The sequence below is a fragment of the Lathamus discolor genome, chromosome 3 (genome assembly GCF_037157495.1).
Source record: "Lathamus discolor isolate bLatDis1 chromosome 3, bLatDis1.hap1, whole genome shotgun sequence".
NCBI classification, from domain to species: domain Eukaryota; kingdom Metazoa; phylum Chordata; class Aves; order Psittaciformes; family Psittacidae; genus Lathamus; species Lathamus discolor.
Window position 1 is genome coordinate 129,085,282 of NC_088886.1, and position 16,050 is coordinate 129,101,331.

The 16,050-nt window shown below is 49.2% G+C and overlaps 1 protein-coding gene across 1 annotated transcript in view; it reads left to right on the forward strand.

Moving 5' to 3' along the window:
- The first annotated feature begins 2,322 nt into the window (after positions 1-2,322).
- Positions 2,323-16,050, forward strand: part of LOC136010456 (unconventional myosin-X-like) — a 98,530-nt gene continuing 84,802 nt past the window's right edge. Inside the window, exon 1 of the mRNA XM_065671670.1 lies at positions 2,323-2,423. Coding sequence (XP_065527742.1) covers positions 2,403-2,423 — 21 coding nt within the window. The 5' untranslated portion in view covers positions 2,323-2,402. The remainder of the gene's footprint in view (positions 2,424-16,050) is intronic.

Consider the following 16,050-nt stretch of genomic DNA (forward strand, 5'->3'; position numbering starts at 1 on the left):
TGATGAGCTGGAGAGGGGTCCTGGGCTTGTCCTGCAGGGGGGTGCCATGCCAGCCCTTGTTGACTGCTTCATGTTCACCATGTCGCTGATGTGGCAGCCAGCCCTGGAGCTGCTGGGGTGGCAGAGGTAAGAGTCCAGGCACATGGCGATAGCAGCATCTGGGTGGCAGCGATGGCAGATAAGAGCTCACTTGCTTGTCAAAGACCTGTGAAGAAGCAGATGGCTGTAGCTTTTCCTGGTGAGCAGCACCGAGAGTTAGGTGACAATTCAGACATTGCTCTTTCCAGCTGGGCTGTGTGAATGTAGGACTAGTGATTTAATCTGGTAACAGAAAGGAGCAAATATCAGGCATAAATTTCTTACGAAGGTTCTTGCCACCTTTTCTGCTAGGCTGATAGAGCACAGGGCTTACAGCATCAGCGACTGCTGCTGCATTTGAGGAATGTGACTTTTATTGCCTGGATTGTTTGGAAAGCTACTTTGTTCTGAGGACTCGGTCAAGCCACCTTCTTCTTTCCTCTTAGAAGGTGTCACTCAACTAAAAACTTTGTCTTTTGAAAGTTTGGTTCCTTACCCCGCCCTGGGCTTTCCAAGGTGTTAGCCCCCTGCCTCAGAGCTGCAGAGAGGTCTGTCAGGTTGGAACTGCAGCAGTGATGGGCTTAGAGTATTTTTCCGTGGTGTGTGTAGGAATTCAGCCATGCAGCACTCTGTGGAAGGTGATGAACAGGAAAGGGAAAAGGAGACCACAAGGACCCTGTCCAAGGAAAGAAGAGTAGGGCCCCAACGTTGTGATGGGTGCATTTAGATTGCTTGGTGAGTTTGCTGGGAATAGGTTTGCTGTTAGCTTGTCACTTCATTGTCAGGTCTCCCTGGACATACAGCTGTGGGGGTCATGCCTTGATGGATAGCTTTAGATGACAAGAACCACCACCAAAGTTTCTCCACTGGAGAGATCTGGGAGGGGTTATCTGGAGATGTGTGCTGGTGGAGACCCTTGGCAGGCAGGCAGAAGAAGTAAAGAAAAACTGTGCTCCACAACTTCCCCATGGCTTTGAGGAGCTTGACAGCCCCATGATGACCATCCAGTAGAAGAACAGCCAAAATGGTCTGCAGAAGCAGTAGTAGGAGAGGAGGAACTGCCCTTCTGTGGGAAGAAGGCTGGTGGTGGCAGAAACAGCCTGATGACAAATGTGTGGCTGCAGAGAGGACTGTCAAGGATACATCGCTGTTGATTTGATCTAATCACCTACACTCACAAGATAATTGGCCATGCAGACAGAAGTATTAGATGTGAGTTAAGGGCTGTAGTTAGGCTTCTGGCGCCGTCTTGCATGTTGTTCTCATGAAACAGGAAAAGTGGTGTAGATTAAGCTAAGCCAGCACGAGTACAAAAGAGGCTGGGCAGTTATGCCCAGGGTAGTTCTCAGTGGTGTGGTATCAAAATGGAAGGACACAGTGACAGTGACTCATACATTAGAAATCCTTACCAAAAGGTTCAGATAGTGAAAGTGGAAGAGGCTGGTGGGATGGTCCTCATGGGTCAGACAGCGGCCTAGGTGTGACTTCTTCTTGTGGCAGAGATTGGACAAGATACTGCGATCTCCCTTGGAACCCTCTCTGCGTTTTTAAGTAGATAAAAAGCACATTATTGACAAAAATAACAAAAAAACCCCAAACAACAACCCCCAATTTGTGTTGTCCCCCCTCTTGCTGTTAGATCTCCTTCCTTTCAGAATGAAGAAATAATTTCTTCCTGCAAGAAACACCCTCACAGTGTAGGCTCTTGTGAAATATGATATGGCCACACTTTTTTGACCAACTTCACCCAGCCTCTTGCTCTATGCCAGCTCTTCCAGATCTCAGAGACATGATTTTGAAGCTGTCAGAATGCTTGTTAACGGTCTCTCTCACTATATCCTGCTATGACAACCGCTGAAGGGATCCCAAATCCCAAAGGCTAGCTATTCTATCCGACATCAGTTGTTCTTGCAAAACCGGCACTCGGCCGCTGTGTCTGTGTGCAGAGGTGGTCCCTCTTCCCTGCCGTGGCTCCTCTGGCAGCTCTGGCTTCGCCGGCGCCTCCAGAACCCCAGACCTTTCCCGGCATCACCACGCCCTGCACCCCGGGCTGCCCCCGCAGTGTGACCAGCACCCCCGCTCCCACATGCTCGGCACACGCCAGGTCTCACCCCTCCTCCCTCCCCCCCGCCGCCGCCGCCGCCGCCGTCGCAGCGGCCGCGCTCCCCGCGCCCCGGGGCGGAGCGGAGCGGGACGGCGCGGCCGCTCCCCGTTGCCGGCGAGGCGGAGCCAGCGCGGCGCGGGGCCGGGGAGTCGTGCCCGCCCGGCCGCGGCGATGCGGAGCTGAGAGCCGGCCGGCAGCGCGGTGCAGGGCGAGACCGCCGATGGACGCCGCTCTTCGCCAGGTGGGCAGCGGCGGAGACCGGCGGCGGCAGGGGACTGCCTTTCCGCCTGCTCGTCCCTGCTCAGGGGCTGCGGCAGGCGCCGGAGCCTGGCCGAGGCCGACCGGCAGGGTCAGGTCCCGGGCGGGACGAACACCGGGGCTCCGTGCCCCGGGCTGGCTGCCCCCGGAGGCGAGGGCCGCCGCTGCCCCTCGCCCGGGCGGTCCCGGTCGCACTTTTCCTTGAGCGCTGAGGTGAGGGGGGTTTTGTCGCCGAGCGCTCGCCGGGGCTAGCGCGGCACGGGGCAGCCCCTGTGGGGAGCAAAACGGGTTACGGGAGCCAGAGCCCTGGTGATGTGCGGCTCCAGCAATTCAGGCTGAGGGCTGCTTGCGAGCGAGGAGGATTTGTCGCATGATAGTCATGGCTGCCCAGAGACTGCTCGCATGCTGCTTAAATCCCCCGGAGCGACTGAAGAGTCCGGAGCCTGCTCCTGCCTGTGTGTGCGTGTCACGGCTCGGCTACCCTCGCCGCTTGTGGCACCGGGCCACAGCCGAGCCGGTGCGGAGCGGGGAAGCGTGCAACGGGAGCGTCCGCCTTGGTCCTCTGCCTCCTCGGTACCTCTGCCCAGTCGCCTTCACGCTGGCGGGCAGGACCGGCTCCGGAGCCGGGCTCCTACGTGTTCGGCGTGGGCTCTGGTCCTGTGCCTGCCCCACTGCTCTGGCCTTGGGTGTGTACGACAGCCGTGTGGGGCACTGTGCTGCCCGGGGGAGGGCGTGGGGAAGTGATACCGAGCGTTAATGCATGTGCTGGTGCTGTGCACAACCCAGACAGCCCGAAATTATTTCTGCCTTTTTCCTTGCCTGAGCATATGCAGGTTTCCAGCCTAGCCTGATGCTGCCTTTGCTTGTGAAGGGCAGGGGGTGCAAGGCTGCGGCAGCCCTTGCTGGCCCCATGGGTGACAGTGGGTGCCCATGGCACTGGCAGTGGGCATGACAGGCACGGTGGGTTAATGGGGCCATCCTGAGGTCTGCAGCTGAGCTCTGAAAGCCTCCTGTTTGGGGCCAGGGGCATCAGACATCCACCCCCTCCAAACCCTGGTTGGTTTCCACACCATTGAATCCAGTGTCTGGCCCTTGCTGTGTTCTGGGTGCGGTGGGGGAACTGACAGCCCTCCCAGGAGCAGCCCCTGGTTAGGGTGCTGGAGCAGCTGATGGATGCTCAGGCCTGCTTCCTCCTTGGTGAAGTACTTTCTTGATCAGAACAGATGTTCTCCGAGATCTGGCCCCAGAGAGAAAGGAGTGGCTGCCCCGGGGGCTGTGCTGCTGGGGCTGCCCCATGGCATGCGCAGCACATCGCCCAGGATCCTTTCAGCCATTAACTGATTAACTTGCTGCTCCTGGAAGCCCGGGCTGCCTGTATCTAATCAGATGGAGGCCACGGTTTCCCAAAGGGCCATTTCACCAGAGCCTTTATGCCTACCCCTCTGTCACGAGGAACCTCCAGGCCTCTTGCAACAGGAGTAGCCACCCAAGGAGCCTGAAGTGCCTGATGGTAATGAGAGGCTGGAGAGGGGATGCCCAGAGGTGCATGTCTCAGCAAGTAGCACCCAGCAGAGAACTGCCAGCTTTGTCCAGTTCCACTTGTTCAGGCATGTTTCTATCATGGATTTCCAAGGAAAGGCTGAGGGGCAGTCCTGAAGCCAGAGACTCTCTAGGAGTCTTACATCCCTCATAAATCACAGGCTTAAACCCTGATGAAGCAAGGTGGCCAAGGCTGGAGAGTCAGGGTGAGCATGTGTGGGAAAGCATCAAGCTTTCCTTTGCAGGAAAGGCAGTGGGGGTGGGAGAGAGGGAACGTGGCTTCCCTGGAGTGGGAATGTTTGGCATTTGCTGCACCCCAGCCGCTCTTCCTCCTTCTCTGTGGGGGGTTCTTGGTGGGAGGGCAATAACTGTGCAGAAGGGAGTTGCTCCACCTCTCTGCTGCAGCAGAAGCCAAGCTTGTCCCAGGGGATATATGTCATCCCTGACAATGGATAGCTTAAACCCCAGCATGTTGTTGGTCTTGCCTTTGCAGGCTCCCATGCTGTGCTTGCAGCATTTAGATACCACGCTCAGCAATGTGGTCACTGTCTGGGGTTAGTTGGGGATGCCATGAGTCTGCCCAGTTTCCCTTGTTCTGCCCTCAGCATGCTGTGAACCAAAGGAGTTCCTATTCTTTGAAGTTTATCTATGGTAAGTGGCTTAGTGATAGGTTCAAACCTACTTATGGTCCTGGCTCTTCCAAGGGGGAAATAGTTTTGGCCAGTTGTGCCAGACTGATGCTGCTGGAGGGCTTCACATGTGGCATGCCCTCCTCTGACTGCTGATCCCAGGGTCAGAGAGCTGTTTGGGTGCATGTTGCCATCATCTTCCCCTGTGGTGTCTCAGGGGGGAGAAAGCCTTCATTCTGAGCAAGTGGTACAGCACAAAGGTGTGTGCCTCTGCCAGCTGAGGTTTGGTGCACAGCACGGCTCAGAGATGTGGCGGATGACACCTTTGATCCATCTGGGTGTGAGCAGAGGAGCTGAGATGATGTGTGCTTCCTCATCTCCTTTCTTGGCTGCTCCAGGGGGTCCTGTGCCCAGACAGGGAGGAGGGGCCCTGGATACCAGGGCTGTGGCATGGTGACGGATGATGGTTTCCCTGTGTGTCTGGAGTGCGGGCAGGATGTAGGGTGACACAGAGGATGTGACTCGCTCTCCAATTTTCCCCAAGGAGCAGGAATGTTGTGGCCAGGGTTAAAGGAGACACTTCTCCCATCCCATCCCTCTCTGCTCTCTAGTTGGAGTGACCAGTCTGCACGGCCTTATGGTCAGCCTGCACTGAGCCGAAGCATCCAGTGGAGTCAAAGGTGCTCCTTCTGTTCTGTGCCACTGGCATAGAAGTGCTGGTATTTTAAACAGTTTTCCTCATTGCTCTTTTGGTGAATTGCAGTGCTTTTCATCTGTGGTGAAAAATAAATCTCCTTAAGTTCTTAAGGTTTCTGACATGGTAAGAAAAAGGCTGGGGATATCTTGTGCTCATGTTCTGCATGGCTGTGGTGGTCTGAGCTGTCTTCTCTACAGCTGACCTGGTCTTCACTTACTGTCCCACATCTTCCCCTGGCTACAGCCCTTCTTGTCATTGCTGCCTGGGACATCTGCAGTGCAGGTGAGGAAAGGAGCCGTCTTCCCCAGGGACATGTGCAGACCAGGGTGGAGCCTCAAAGTCAAGTCCACGGGGGAGGAAAAGGGCTTCCTGAGTTGCCACTATGTGTGCATCTGAGTTGCTTTCTTGGTCCCAAACTGAGGTTGGGAGCAAGCAGCTCTGGCAGGTCTCTCACGCTCCGGCAGCTTTGCCTTGGCTGCTGCGTGGATGTGCTGACTACTGGATGCAAGTGGGAAGTGTTTGACTACTCCACAAAGCCATCAGCTAGTCAGCAGAGCTGTTTGCTGGCCACATAATTCTCAACTGTACATGCTGTCCTCCAAGCATCTGATGGTTCCTCAGTCCTGGTGTAACTCCAGTGTGTAAATGTTTGCAGACAGAGTACATGGGTAAGAAGAACTGAAGTGACTTGTCTGTGAGTGCATCCTTGCAGTGTAGAGCCTGCCTTATTCATGGGTGCAGCAGGCATAGGACTGCTCTGATTTTTGGTTGTACATGAGATTCTCACCAGCTTTGAGCTGTTGAAGCTGCCTGGATGCATCTTTCAGAGATCAGTGTCCCCAGGGAGCCCGGCTTGTACTGTTGGGGAGGGCTTGTACGTGGCATGCTAGATTAGGTTTCTCAACAGCTTGGTTTGCCCTCCCCATGCTCCTTGCAAATGGGAGAAAGTGGAGTTCCTGTGAGAGAGGAGCATGGCCAGATGTGCTGGAAGATTCTTCCAGAGATTCTCATCTGAGATAAGGGAAATGGTTCAGCTGAGTGAGTTGATGCTGACCATGAGTGATGTGCTGTCTTTCCAGATAACAGCGAGCTGAGTGCCCATGTGTTAACAACTGTTACTGTTGGCTTAGGAAGGAAATAGTAGGTAGAGCATCATCTTTTTCAGAAATGAGGCTGCTCCATGAAGCATTCCCACCAACCCCCTCTCCTCTGGGGAGCATGTGCTTTGCTGACTTTCCCTGATGACCTCCTCTTAGAGTTTACAGAGAATATTGCGACCTCTTAGAAAAGAGGATCTGGAGGGACTGGGAAGGGACAGAAAAATGTGAACTATTACATCCATGCTGCATATGTGATGCTCTCTTAGTCAATACCAAACAGAGCAACTGTTCTGTATTTAATTAGTCTGTGTAGTTCAGCTAAAGAGAAGTATCACAGAATCCCAGAATCCCAAGGGTTGGAAAGGACCTCAAAAGATCATCTAGTCCAACCCCCCTGCAAGAGCAGGGTAACCTACAGTACATCACACAGGAACTTGTCCAGTACCACTGTCCTTGAAGATATCCATGGGGTTAGTGTAGCATGGATGTTCTTGCATGCAGAGTCTTCCATCCCAGCCACATCCCCCCAAAACTGTTTAAGCAAGGCAGAGGTGGGGCAAAAGGGCCTGGCTGCCTGTTCCAGAGCCACGGTTGTGGGGAAGAAAGCTCTTGTGCCAAAGGTGACATGAAGAAGTGTCTGGCGGAAGGGAGGGAGTCCTGCTAGCTTTCTCCTTAGGGCATTCATCTGGAGCCAGACTGCATGCGCTGTGACCTTGTCAGGTACTATCAGTGGTGTGAGGGTGAGCTGGCTCAGGCACTGGATGGGAGCCCCCACTTGAAGAGCAGCCAGGTCTCCATGGGCCAGTCTAGCTGCCCCATCACTGCCTCCAAAGCCACCCTCGTACAGCTCTGGTTTCACTTCTTGCTTCACTTTTTTATTTTTTTCATTTTTTTTACTTAATAATCAGAAATGTTCTGCAATTTCTTATTTCCCATTTTGCTTCAAGGAGAAGGTACAAGCTGTTTAAATGTGATCATTAAGACTGAAACTTCTGTGAGTCTGTTTCCTGGTTATCCTCCAGTTACCCTAAGCTCTGCTGTTCAGTCTCCTCATTTCCATCTGAGATTGCACACAGTTCAGCAGTGCTGTGGAGCTGAGTCCCAGTAAAAACACCTCCAGAGGGCCTGTCTGCCATGTGCTGCTTGGCACAGCATCTGGGGGACTCTTATAAATGCAATAATTATCATAGCAACTGAACCAGTGGCAGAGTCTCTCATATATACAGTGACCAGCGTACGTTGATAAGAAGGTGGAAATTAGGGTTTGGACCAAGGCTGTGTATTAGTGCTGACTCCTGCTACCTGTGTCTTGAGCCGATGATTAAGATTTGGCTGAATCATACTTTATGGAAAGGCTTCTTATTTCTGGAGGATCCCCCGCTTTTTGCAGTTTCTTCAAGTGGTTACACAACCTTGTTTTAAAATAAATCCTGCTTCAGTTCTAAAGTGTCTGGCAGCTCCATCCATTTTTGGGTCCTACTTTTCCACTGCTTCATGAGAGTTGTTTCATCCCAAATGACTTCTCTTATCTGCAAGAAATTGTTCTCCAGCACCAGCTTGCCTCTTGGCTGTTGGCAGAGGTGAGACAGCAGGTAGCAAAGCAGCAGCCTCAGTACTGCTGGCATTCATGTGCTTTCACCAAGGTGTAGTTCAATATGCAGGGATCGAGGTGAGGTTTGCAGCCCATGCTTGGGCCATATGCTGTTGTGCTCCCCCTGCTATCAGTGTCTAGGCTAGATAGGGCAGCCCTAGCTCTGGCAAATCTACATAATGACATTAACATTTTCACAAGTCCTTTTGCATTACAAGGGGTCTTTCTGAATAGCAAAAATGTCCGCCTCTTTTAGATTTCTCTGGAAGGCTTCTTTTCTCACACCTCAAAGTATAAGTAAACAGTCAACTTCCTTACTCCTGTTTATACATCCCAGACATGCATCAGCTCTTGTTGCAACCAAATGTCCTGAGAGTTTCTGTGCAACAATTCACAATCCTCTTTGGGTCTGTGAGTTTCCAGAAGACATTCCTCTGTTTGAAGTGCTCCTTGCATTCCTTCTCTCCTGAAGCTGACCTTTCAGTTTGGCTGTATTTTAATCCTGTTTTGTTCAAACAAGCAGGCTGTGGAATCCATACTGTTCTAATGGTCTTATCTTTGTGGGTACTTACTGATTCCCAGATGTTGGCATCTGCTAGTACTGATTTTGATTTTAGGTCCTTGATGAGAATACAAAGTAGTACTAATCCTGTCTCTGCAGAACTTTGTTAGAAAATCCCTCAATTAGTCATGATTTTTCCCATTCAGAAGAATAGTTTTGAGATAGCTTTGCTACTGTTTGCTCCTCATGGGCTGACTTTTATCAGAACACTGTGTTCTACATGAGCAGTGCCACGAGTCTGTTTATCTGTCATGCTTGGATGTAAAGAAAGAAGAAGTCTTTTTGATTTCTTCCTACATGGAAGTCCAACATGGAAGTTGGCACTGGACAACAATTAAATGTAGAGTATCCTTAAGCTGAAAAAAACAGAGGGTAAAATTTACGTATTTTCCCTGGGGTTCTCAGAATAAACAGCCTGTGGTTACTTGGGATGTTCCTGCTGTCGCCCCCATTTAGGCTCTGACCCTTCCAATCTCTTGGAATTTCCTCAGCGTTACCAGGCTGGTGGGAAACTTTACTGGACAGATCTCTGGGAACTCTTGGACCTGTTGATTTTTAAAACATTTTACATCCTTTCCATCTAGTAATATATGGGAAAGCACTTTCAGCATCTCAATGTGATGCAAGAGGGGTACTTTCCATGGATGTTTATTAAAACTTCTGCATGTCTCCGTCGTTATTCACAATGCTGCCACCCCCATCTAGTAGCTGGATGTTGCTACTAACACAGGTCTTTGTCCCCAGTGATCTTGAAGAGAAAATAATGAAACATACACGGTTCTGTCTTTGCTGTCTTTTACTGACATGAGCTGTTTCCCCCAGGTTTCCCCACTTTCACTCTTATTTTGGATTGGCTGGCAGTGCATTGCAGCTCAGAGGCACTCCACTTTCTTTCTGTGTGGTGTCTGAGGGAAGGACACCGAGAACAATCAAATGTCTCATGTGAAGAGTTTGAAAAACTTTATTAGTGAAATGACAAAAGGTGGGGGGGGGACCACAGCAAAAAAGCAGAAAATAATGGATGAGACAGAGAAGGTGGATTGAATTCCTCTGTTCTTCCACCTCTGACTGCAAAACAAAGGGATTTTCTGCTTCACAGTGTTGAGACTGATTAAAAAGTGTTCCCATATAATGTGTGAGTAGATGGTGGAAGTCCATATGGCAGGGAATTACTGAAGTCAAAGATACAGAAAGGTATTGGGCATAATCCCAAATCATGCATAATAAACACTGCAGAAGAAATACTGCTTCAGGGCTCTCACCTGAAAGTTTTACAGAATGGATTGCACTATGGCTGCTCGAAGGCATGGTGCTGGAGCTGGCACCTCTGTCACAGACAGCTGTATCCTCATGGCTTCCTGAGGCCCTGAGCTCTCCTCTGTGGAGCACGAATGCCACTCAGCTGTCCACCAGCCCAGCTTCAGCATGAAGCCATTGGCCAAATCTGAGAGAGGAGGTAGCTGGAAGAAAGCTGTTTCACTGTACTTGGTGGCAGGAGAGAGAGCAGACCCAAAGCAGTGTCCAAGTTGAGGACAGGGCAGGGATGGTTCTTCTCTTGCTCAGTTTGGAACTGCTAACTTGTCAGTGAAGGTTCTGCTAGGGCCAGGCTGGGATTTTGCACATGCCACATTGCCTCCTTCCTTTCAGGGCTATGGAGACGATGTGGGAAAGCCAGTGCTGCTCTGATGTGTCAGGGATGTTCAGAGACAGGGACTACACATCTGTAGATACCCACATGCGTAATGTGCCCTGGGCAGTGACTAATTTTAATTCAAGTTTTAGGTGGGGAGGGGCTTGTAGGGAAGGCATGGAGTTGGTGCTAGCTTTTAGGAACTGAACTAAATTTAGTATGCATTTTGTGAGAAGTTCCCAGGTGGTTGTAAACTCTGTAGGATTGTTGCTTCACCTGAGGAGGGCAGTGACTCCACTGCCCATGGCAGAATTGCAGGGGGGCAGCTCATCTTTAACTGAGCCTGGAGGGAGCTTGCAGTAAAGTCTGGAAGGATGCACGCCTGCCTCCGCTCTGTGCACCTTGTGCTCATGGTAAAGGACAGCCTTGAAGCAAGTAGAAGCAGTTGTGAGTTCACTCCCTCCACTCTCAGGGCAAGGTTGCTGGTAGTTCTTCCTTTGAGAAGATCAAGAACTACCTTCAAGGACGAAGCATTTCCTGGAGCATGTCTGAAGTTGGGAGATGTGCAGGAAGAGTGGGGAGAAGAGAAACTGTGCAGCAGCCAAACTGGGGGAGGAGAGAGGAAAAGAACAGATGGGAGGGGGAGGCAAAAGAGGGATGGGAAGCAGTTCATATATATCAGTGACCAGAAGTAACGAACTGCTCTTCGATGATTTAAAATGCACAAACCTATTCCTGATACTGCTATTTTGCACAGCTGCTAGCAGACTGAGGGCACTGCTCCTTAATTAGTAAGGAATGGGGCTGCTAATTGGCAGAACTAGTCTGAGTCCTGGGCTCAGCCTGGGTTGCTGCTCTGGAGCTGCAAGACCCATGGCTGCAGCTTTGTGCTCAGCTCTGTGAGCCGCACTGGCTTGCAGGGGCTGCTTATATTCTGTGGGAACCATGGGATCTTCCCAGGTGCAGCCCAGACCCTTTTTGCTCTGCAGTGTGTCATCCTTGTGTCTCACAAGAACTCTCCTTCTGTTCCTGTTATCCCTGCTCCTGCTCTTGCAGATATTGTCCCTCTTCCCAGCTTCTCTATGTTGGCTGCTGCCAGCTCAGCTGTTGTTGCTTCTGTCTCTCTCTTACCTGTGTCCTCCAAGACTGCCCCCTCCTTTCCAGCAGGGTTTACTCATCAGATACAGCCTAGGGACTGACTGTATGACTTCACTGCAGCCTGACATCAGAAAAACAGCAAGGTTGCATTCCTTCCCATATGGGTCTAGGGTGTCAGAGACTTCCCCCCCCAATCTTGTATCCATTAGCCATGTCTCTTTCTATCTGTGCCATCACTTATTCATGATCATCTGGATCAATCTGTTGAAAACTGCATTTATTGAAACCTGATCCTGGCTTTGTCTGGATTACAAGGGCCTTTCTAGCCCAATCTCTGCTTTGTGGTTACAACCGCAAAGCCCATTGAGGCTGGGAGGAGAGCTGGCTTAGCACAATGCTGCTTCCAAACCTAGGACCGTATGGATCCATTACCAGGAAAAACACAAGGCTTGGATGCCTAGCTGAAAAACTTGAAGTACCCACAGGTATTTTTGGTTTGGACTTACAGGGCACGTGTACGTTTTTGAGGCATCCCTGCCTCTTGCAGAATGTCTGATCAGGGATCAAACCAAACCAGGCACCGCAGGAGCCTCTCCTAGTATTGTGTTTGCAGGTAGATCTGGAGGCTGAGAGCCATGTTCATTCACAAAGAAAACCTTACAAAAACATCCTGTAATGGAAATAGCGGACAACTGTGTACATGTTTTGTACACTGGAAGGTGTCTTCCAACAAAAAGTGCATTTGCTGTCTGAATAACTCCTGAAAAATTGATGCACCCATCCCAGTTGTAGCCCCTGCTGAGTGTGTTACTTATGGGAGTTATGCAGGTTTGCGCACAAGGAGAAATGGGGTGTGTGAGTGCTGTTAGAGAGAGGCAGGGCTGCTAAATCTCCTCAAATGCTGTACAGCTGGGGCAGCTCATTCTCGCTAGTGCCTGGGAAGAAGGAGTTTCCATGAGAGAGAGACATCCTGGGGGAACATGAAAATTCAAGGGTAGTCCAGACTGCACAAATGAGAGGAGATCTGAAGACTTGTTTCTAAAGGGTGGTAGTTGCAAAGCAGTGGCTTGCTCATGTCAGCTCCTGAATGTGTCTCCTGCTAGGCTGGGGGGCTCTGGGGAGGCAAAGGTACCTGCAGGTTCAGTGTCTTGTCCTCTGGAGCTTACTTTACCTTCAGTAGCTGGATAGCTGATGAGAGTGCACCCACTGGTGGCTACACACTCTGCTTTAATATGTGGGTGCTTTGTTTGTCTGTATCTATGCCCCTTCCCTGGGGCACAGTGCGCATGATCTCTCTTATCCTTTCCCAGCTGACACAGCGTATAATGCATCTGCTGAGATGCAGATGCAGATATGTGAATGCAAGAGATAACTTCTGGTATCAGTCATGCTAAAAAAAGGCACAGAAGGCCAAAGAAATCTGTGGCTTCAATTGATTTCTTGATGTCATGGATATCGGGAAATGTTATTTATTTCAAAGTCTAGGATCCCAAAGTGCCAGGTCTTATGTGAACAAATGAAAATGACATCTTAGCATTTACTGTCCACAGTGGAAGACATCGTGGTGTGAGAGTGAGCCAGTTCTGATGAAACACTGCTCTCGATATGAAGCAACTTTATTTTCTAAATTATAACCCCATGCTAGGGGATCAGTTTTCAAGATTGTGCTTTGCTATGCATTTTGTGGCAAGGCCAGTTCATGGACAGATTGTTACTGAGGCCATAGGAATGAGGATGCTGGTCTCAGAGAGTTCATGTAACATCCGAGTGGCCTACCCTTGATACAGGAACTTCAGTACATGACTACTTGATTCTTTCTTTCAGTATCTGCTGTTGTTGTACCCCTCTAAAAGTAAAACAACCCCACTGATGAACTTCTAGTTAAAAGAAGAATTGGGAGGGGATGGGCTATTCCCGTTATATAAGGGGGCTCCAGTTAGCTGTATCATCACTATTCAGCCAGCTTTATTCAATGGAAAGTGGTTACACAAAATCATCACTGCTGTTCCTTAGCTGTCTTTTAAGGTGTTCTGTCCAGGTCAGTGATTGCTTATTGCTTCATTGTGTTAAACTGTTTTGTCTCTGGATCTGGGTGAGACCCTCTATATCCCAGTTTGAAGGATTTTTACTCTTGTGCTAGGAGAGCAGGGGTTCTTTTGTCATCTGCAGTGCCTGTGGCAGCTGGTACCCCCCCAAAGCCAGCGGGTCTCTGTTTGCTGCCCTTGCTTCTCCCATGGAAGTTCTGCCTTGCTGCCTGGCAGTCCTCAAGAAGCTTTCTGCTCAATTTAATCCTTTCAACTGATCAATGAAATGTGTTGTACTGGGGGAGAGGGGAGTGATGTGGGGGCAGTTTCTTTGGTGTCGCCATCTGTTTCTGTATTTAGTCAAGGCTCCTTGGGGAATTTCATGTTTAGAAAAAGGGGCTGATGGAAGGAGATGCACTAAAACAAACTCAACCTTTCAGGAAATGGGGGCTATGCTGGGCAGAAGTTACAATAATTATTTGCTCTGTGGTTCCTATTCTGGCTGTCTCAGCGTGATGTTCCTTTTGGAAACAACATAAATGGGTGCAGTTATTCTACTGGGCAGAGGCAATTGCTGTTGTAAAAACAATTACAACATCAAAGTAAACTGAAGTAAGTAGTTCTGGGCAGCTGAAATGCCACAGTGCCTGGGAGTTTCATCATGTTTTCTTCTACTCCTTAGCAGCACACAGAAGGATCTGCCATAAATCTGTTGGAAATGGTGTAATATGGTACAAAAGAACTCCTTTTGAGTGTACTACTGCTTTTGCACATGGACTTCTGCTGGCAAAGGGGTCTGGGTGACTGGACTTTTTGATAATTTCTAGGTGTTGAAGACACCAGAGGGATATCATTGTCCATCCCCTCTTTTCCTCTCTAAATGGTACCTAATAAAAACGTTCATGCCTGTGGAGTGTCTCTTGTGTGTAAGATTATCAGCTGCCTCTATCTCCAAACTTATTTCCAAGGTCAGAGTGTGGAAAGTGTCTGTAACCCAGACCTCCCTGGTCTGCAGGAACAGACAATGCAGGGTTCTGTGAGCAAGGCACACTCCTAATGCATGTGTGTCTGCCATGGCATTGGGGTGCAGTGTGTTTAGGAGGGTGCATGACTGGCTCCTGATTAAACTGCACTTGCTGGCAGGCTCTCATCTCTGTGCTCCTGCATTACTGTGAAGGCACTGAGATGCGCTGATTGGAATGAGGGTATTAGAAAGGGTTTTCTTTCATCCCACTTTTTGGAGCTCCAGACACAACTTTGCTATTTGACACTTTGCTCTATACTGGGATGGTAGTAGGAGCTTTTGGTGAAACTAGCATAAAGATTGTCTACTAATGCATGTTGCTGTCCATATGTTTAGGCAGGATAGTCAGAATGTGATTTAGGAAATGGATGATTTCTCAACAGCAGTATCTTGCCCAGATGCTTCAGGATACTTTGTCTCGAGCATCAAGAGTTTGAGAAAATGTAAGAGGATGTCTTGAAGACCTCTTCATGAATCTGAAGAGCCATGAAGTTCCTCAAAATCTGTATTCACTGCATTGCTTACCAGCTCTCTAGGATCTTGAATCTGTAACACAAGAAAAACTATTGCTCACTGGCCATGAGGGTGCGCATTACACACTGTCCTTGGGCTTAGTGACCAGATGCACCACGGCTTTTCCTTCACTTGGTGAGGTGAAGTTAACCTGCTTGCTGTGGAAACTCTAGAACAGAACACAGTAGCAAAGCTGGAATTATGTAGGCCTTTTTTAGTGTCATTAAACCGAGTCCCTTTACTAGGAGAACTGGAGGCTGGCCAATACACATCTTGTACAATAGGGAAAACCCAGGGTACTAAAGTGTTTAAAGTGACTAAAGTAGTTTAAAAAACCTAAACTAATATAAAATAAATCATTAAAAATAGAATTAGTATTCCACATGTTGTATAATATGATGCAAAAATCCTGTGGCATCTCTTCAAACATAATAAGCCTATAAGCAAAGATCTAATGGTGCTGACAGGTTAAAGAGAATAGGAAGGGCTTTTATAATCAATAACTTAGGGGTAGAAAACAAATTAGGAAGAAAGTAGGTCTATGAATCGATGAAAAGCAGGATGGCTTTAACATTACTCAACAGTTCAGCACTTTGGCTTTTTCTCAATATTTATCCAAGTAGAGTTTATGGGATTTCCATGGGAAGACATGGAACAGATTAGTCTGCAATAACTGAAATGCAGTGTGACGTTATGCTAATTCTGCGTAACTTCAGGTCACGCTTTCCCTGATTTGCCTTTGTTCTTCTGCTCTTTCCATTGTACCAGGTCCCACCATCAGGCAGAGCAGAAGAGGCCAATCCAGCAAACTGATTTCCCCTGCACTTTTTTGGTAGGCAGACTGTCAGATCAGATCTGCTTACTGTGCAGATGCCCGCATGTGTATTGCCAGAAATCTGCCTTTGTGCTCAGGGTTGTCTTGAAAGGCACTGAGCAATTTAAGATGTTTTATGTGTGTGAAACTATGTATACATCAAGACCATCATATATACATCAGTGAGTATATATATATATATGAGAGAAACTGTCAAGTCATGTCATTTATCAAAGGAAATTCTTGCAAGAGAGGCAAACAAAGCTCTGTGAACTCTACTTAGCTGTTGCTGATGCTTTCTGGAAGCATCTTGACTTACAATGATGTGTGGGTGTATAAAATTGTAAACATGCTTTATTTACACTTCCTATTATTATTATAGAATGACT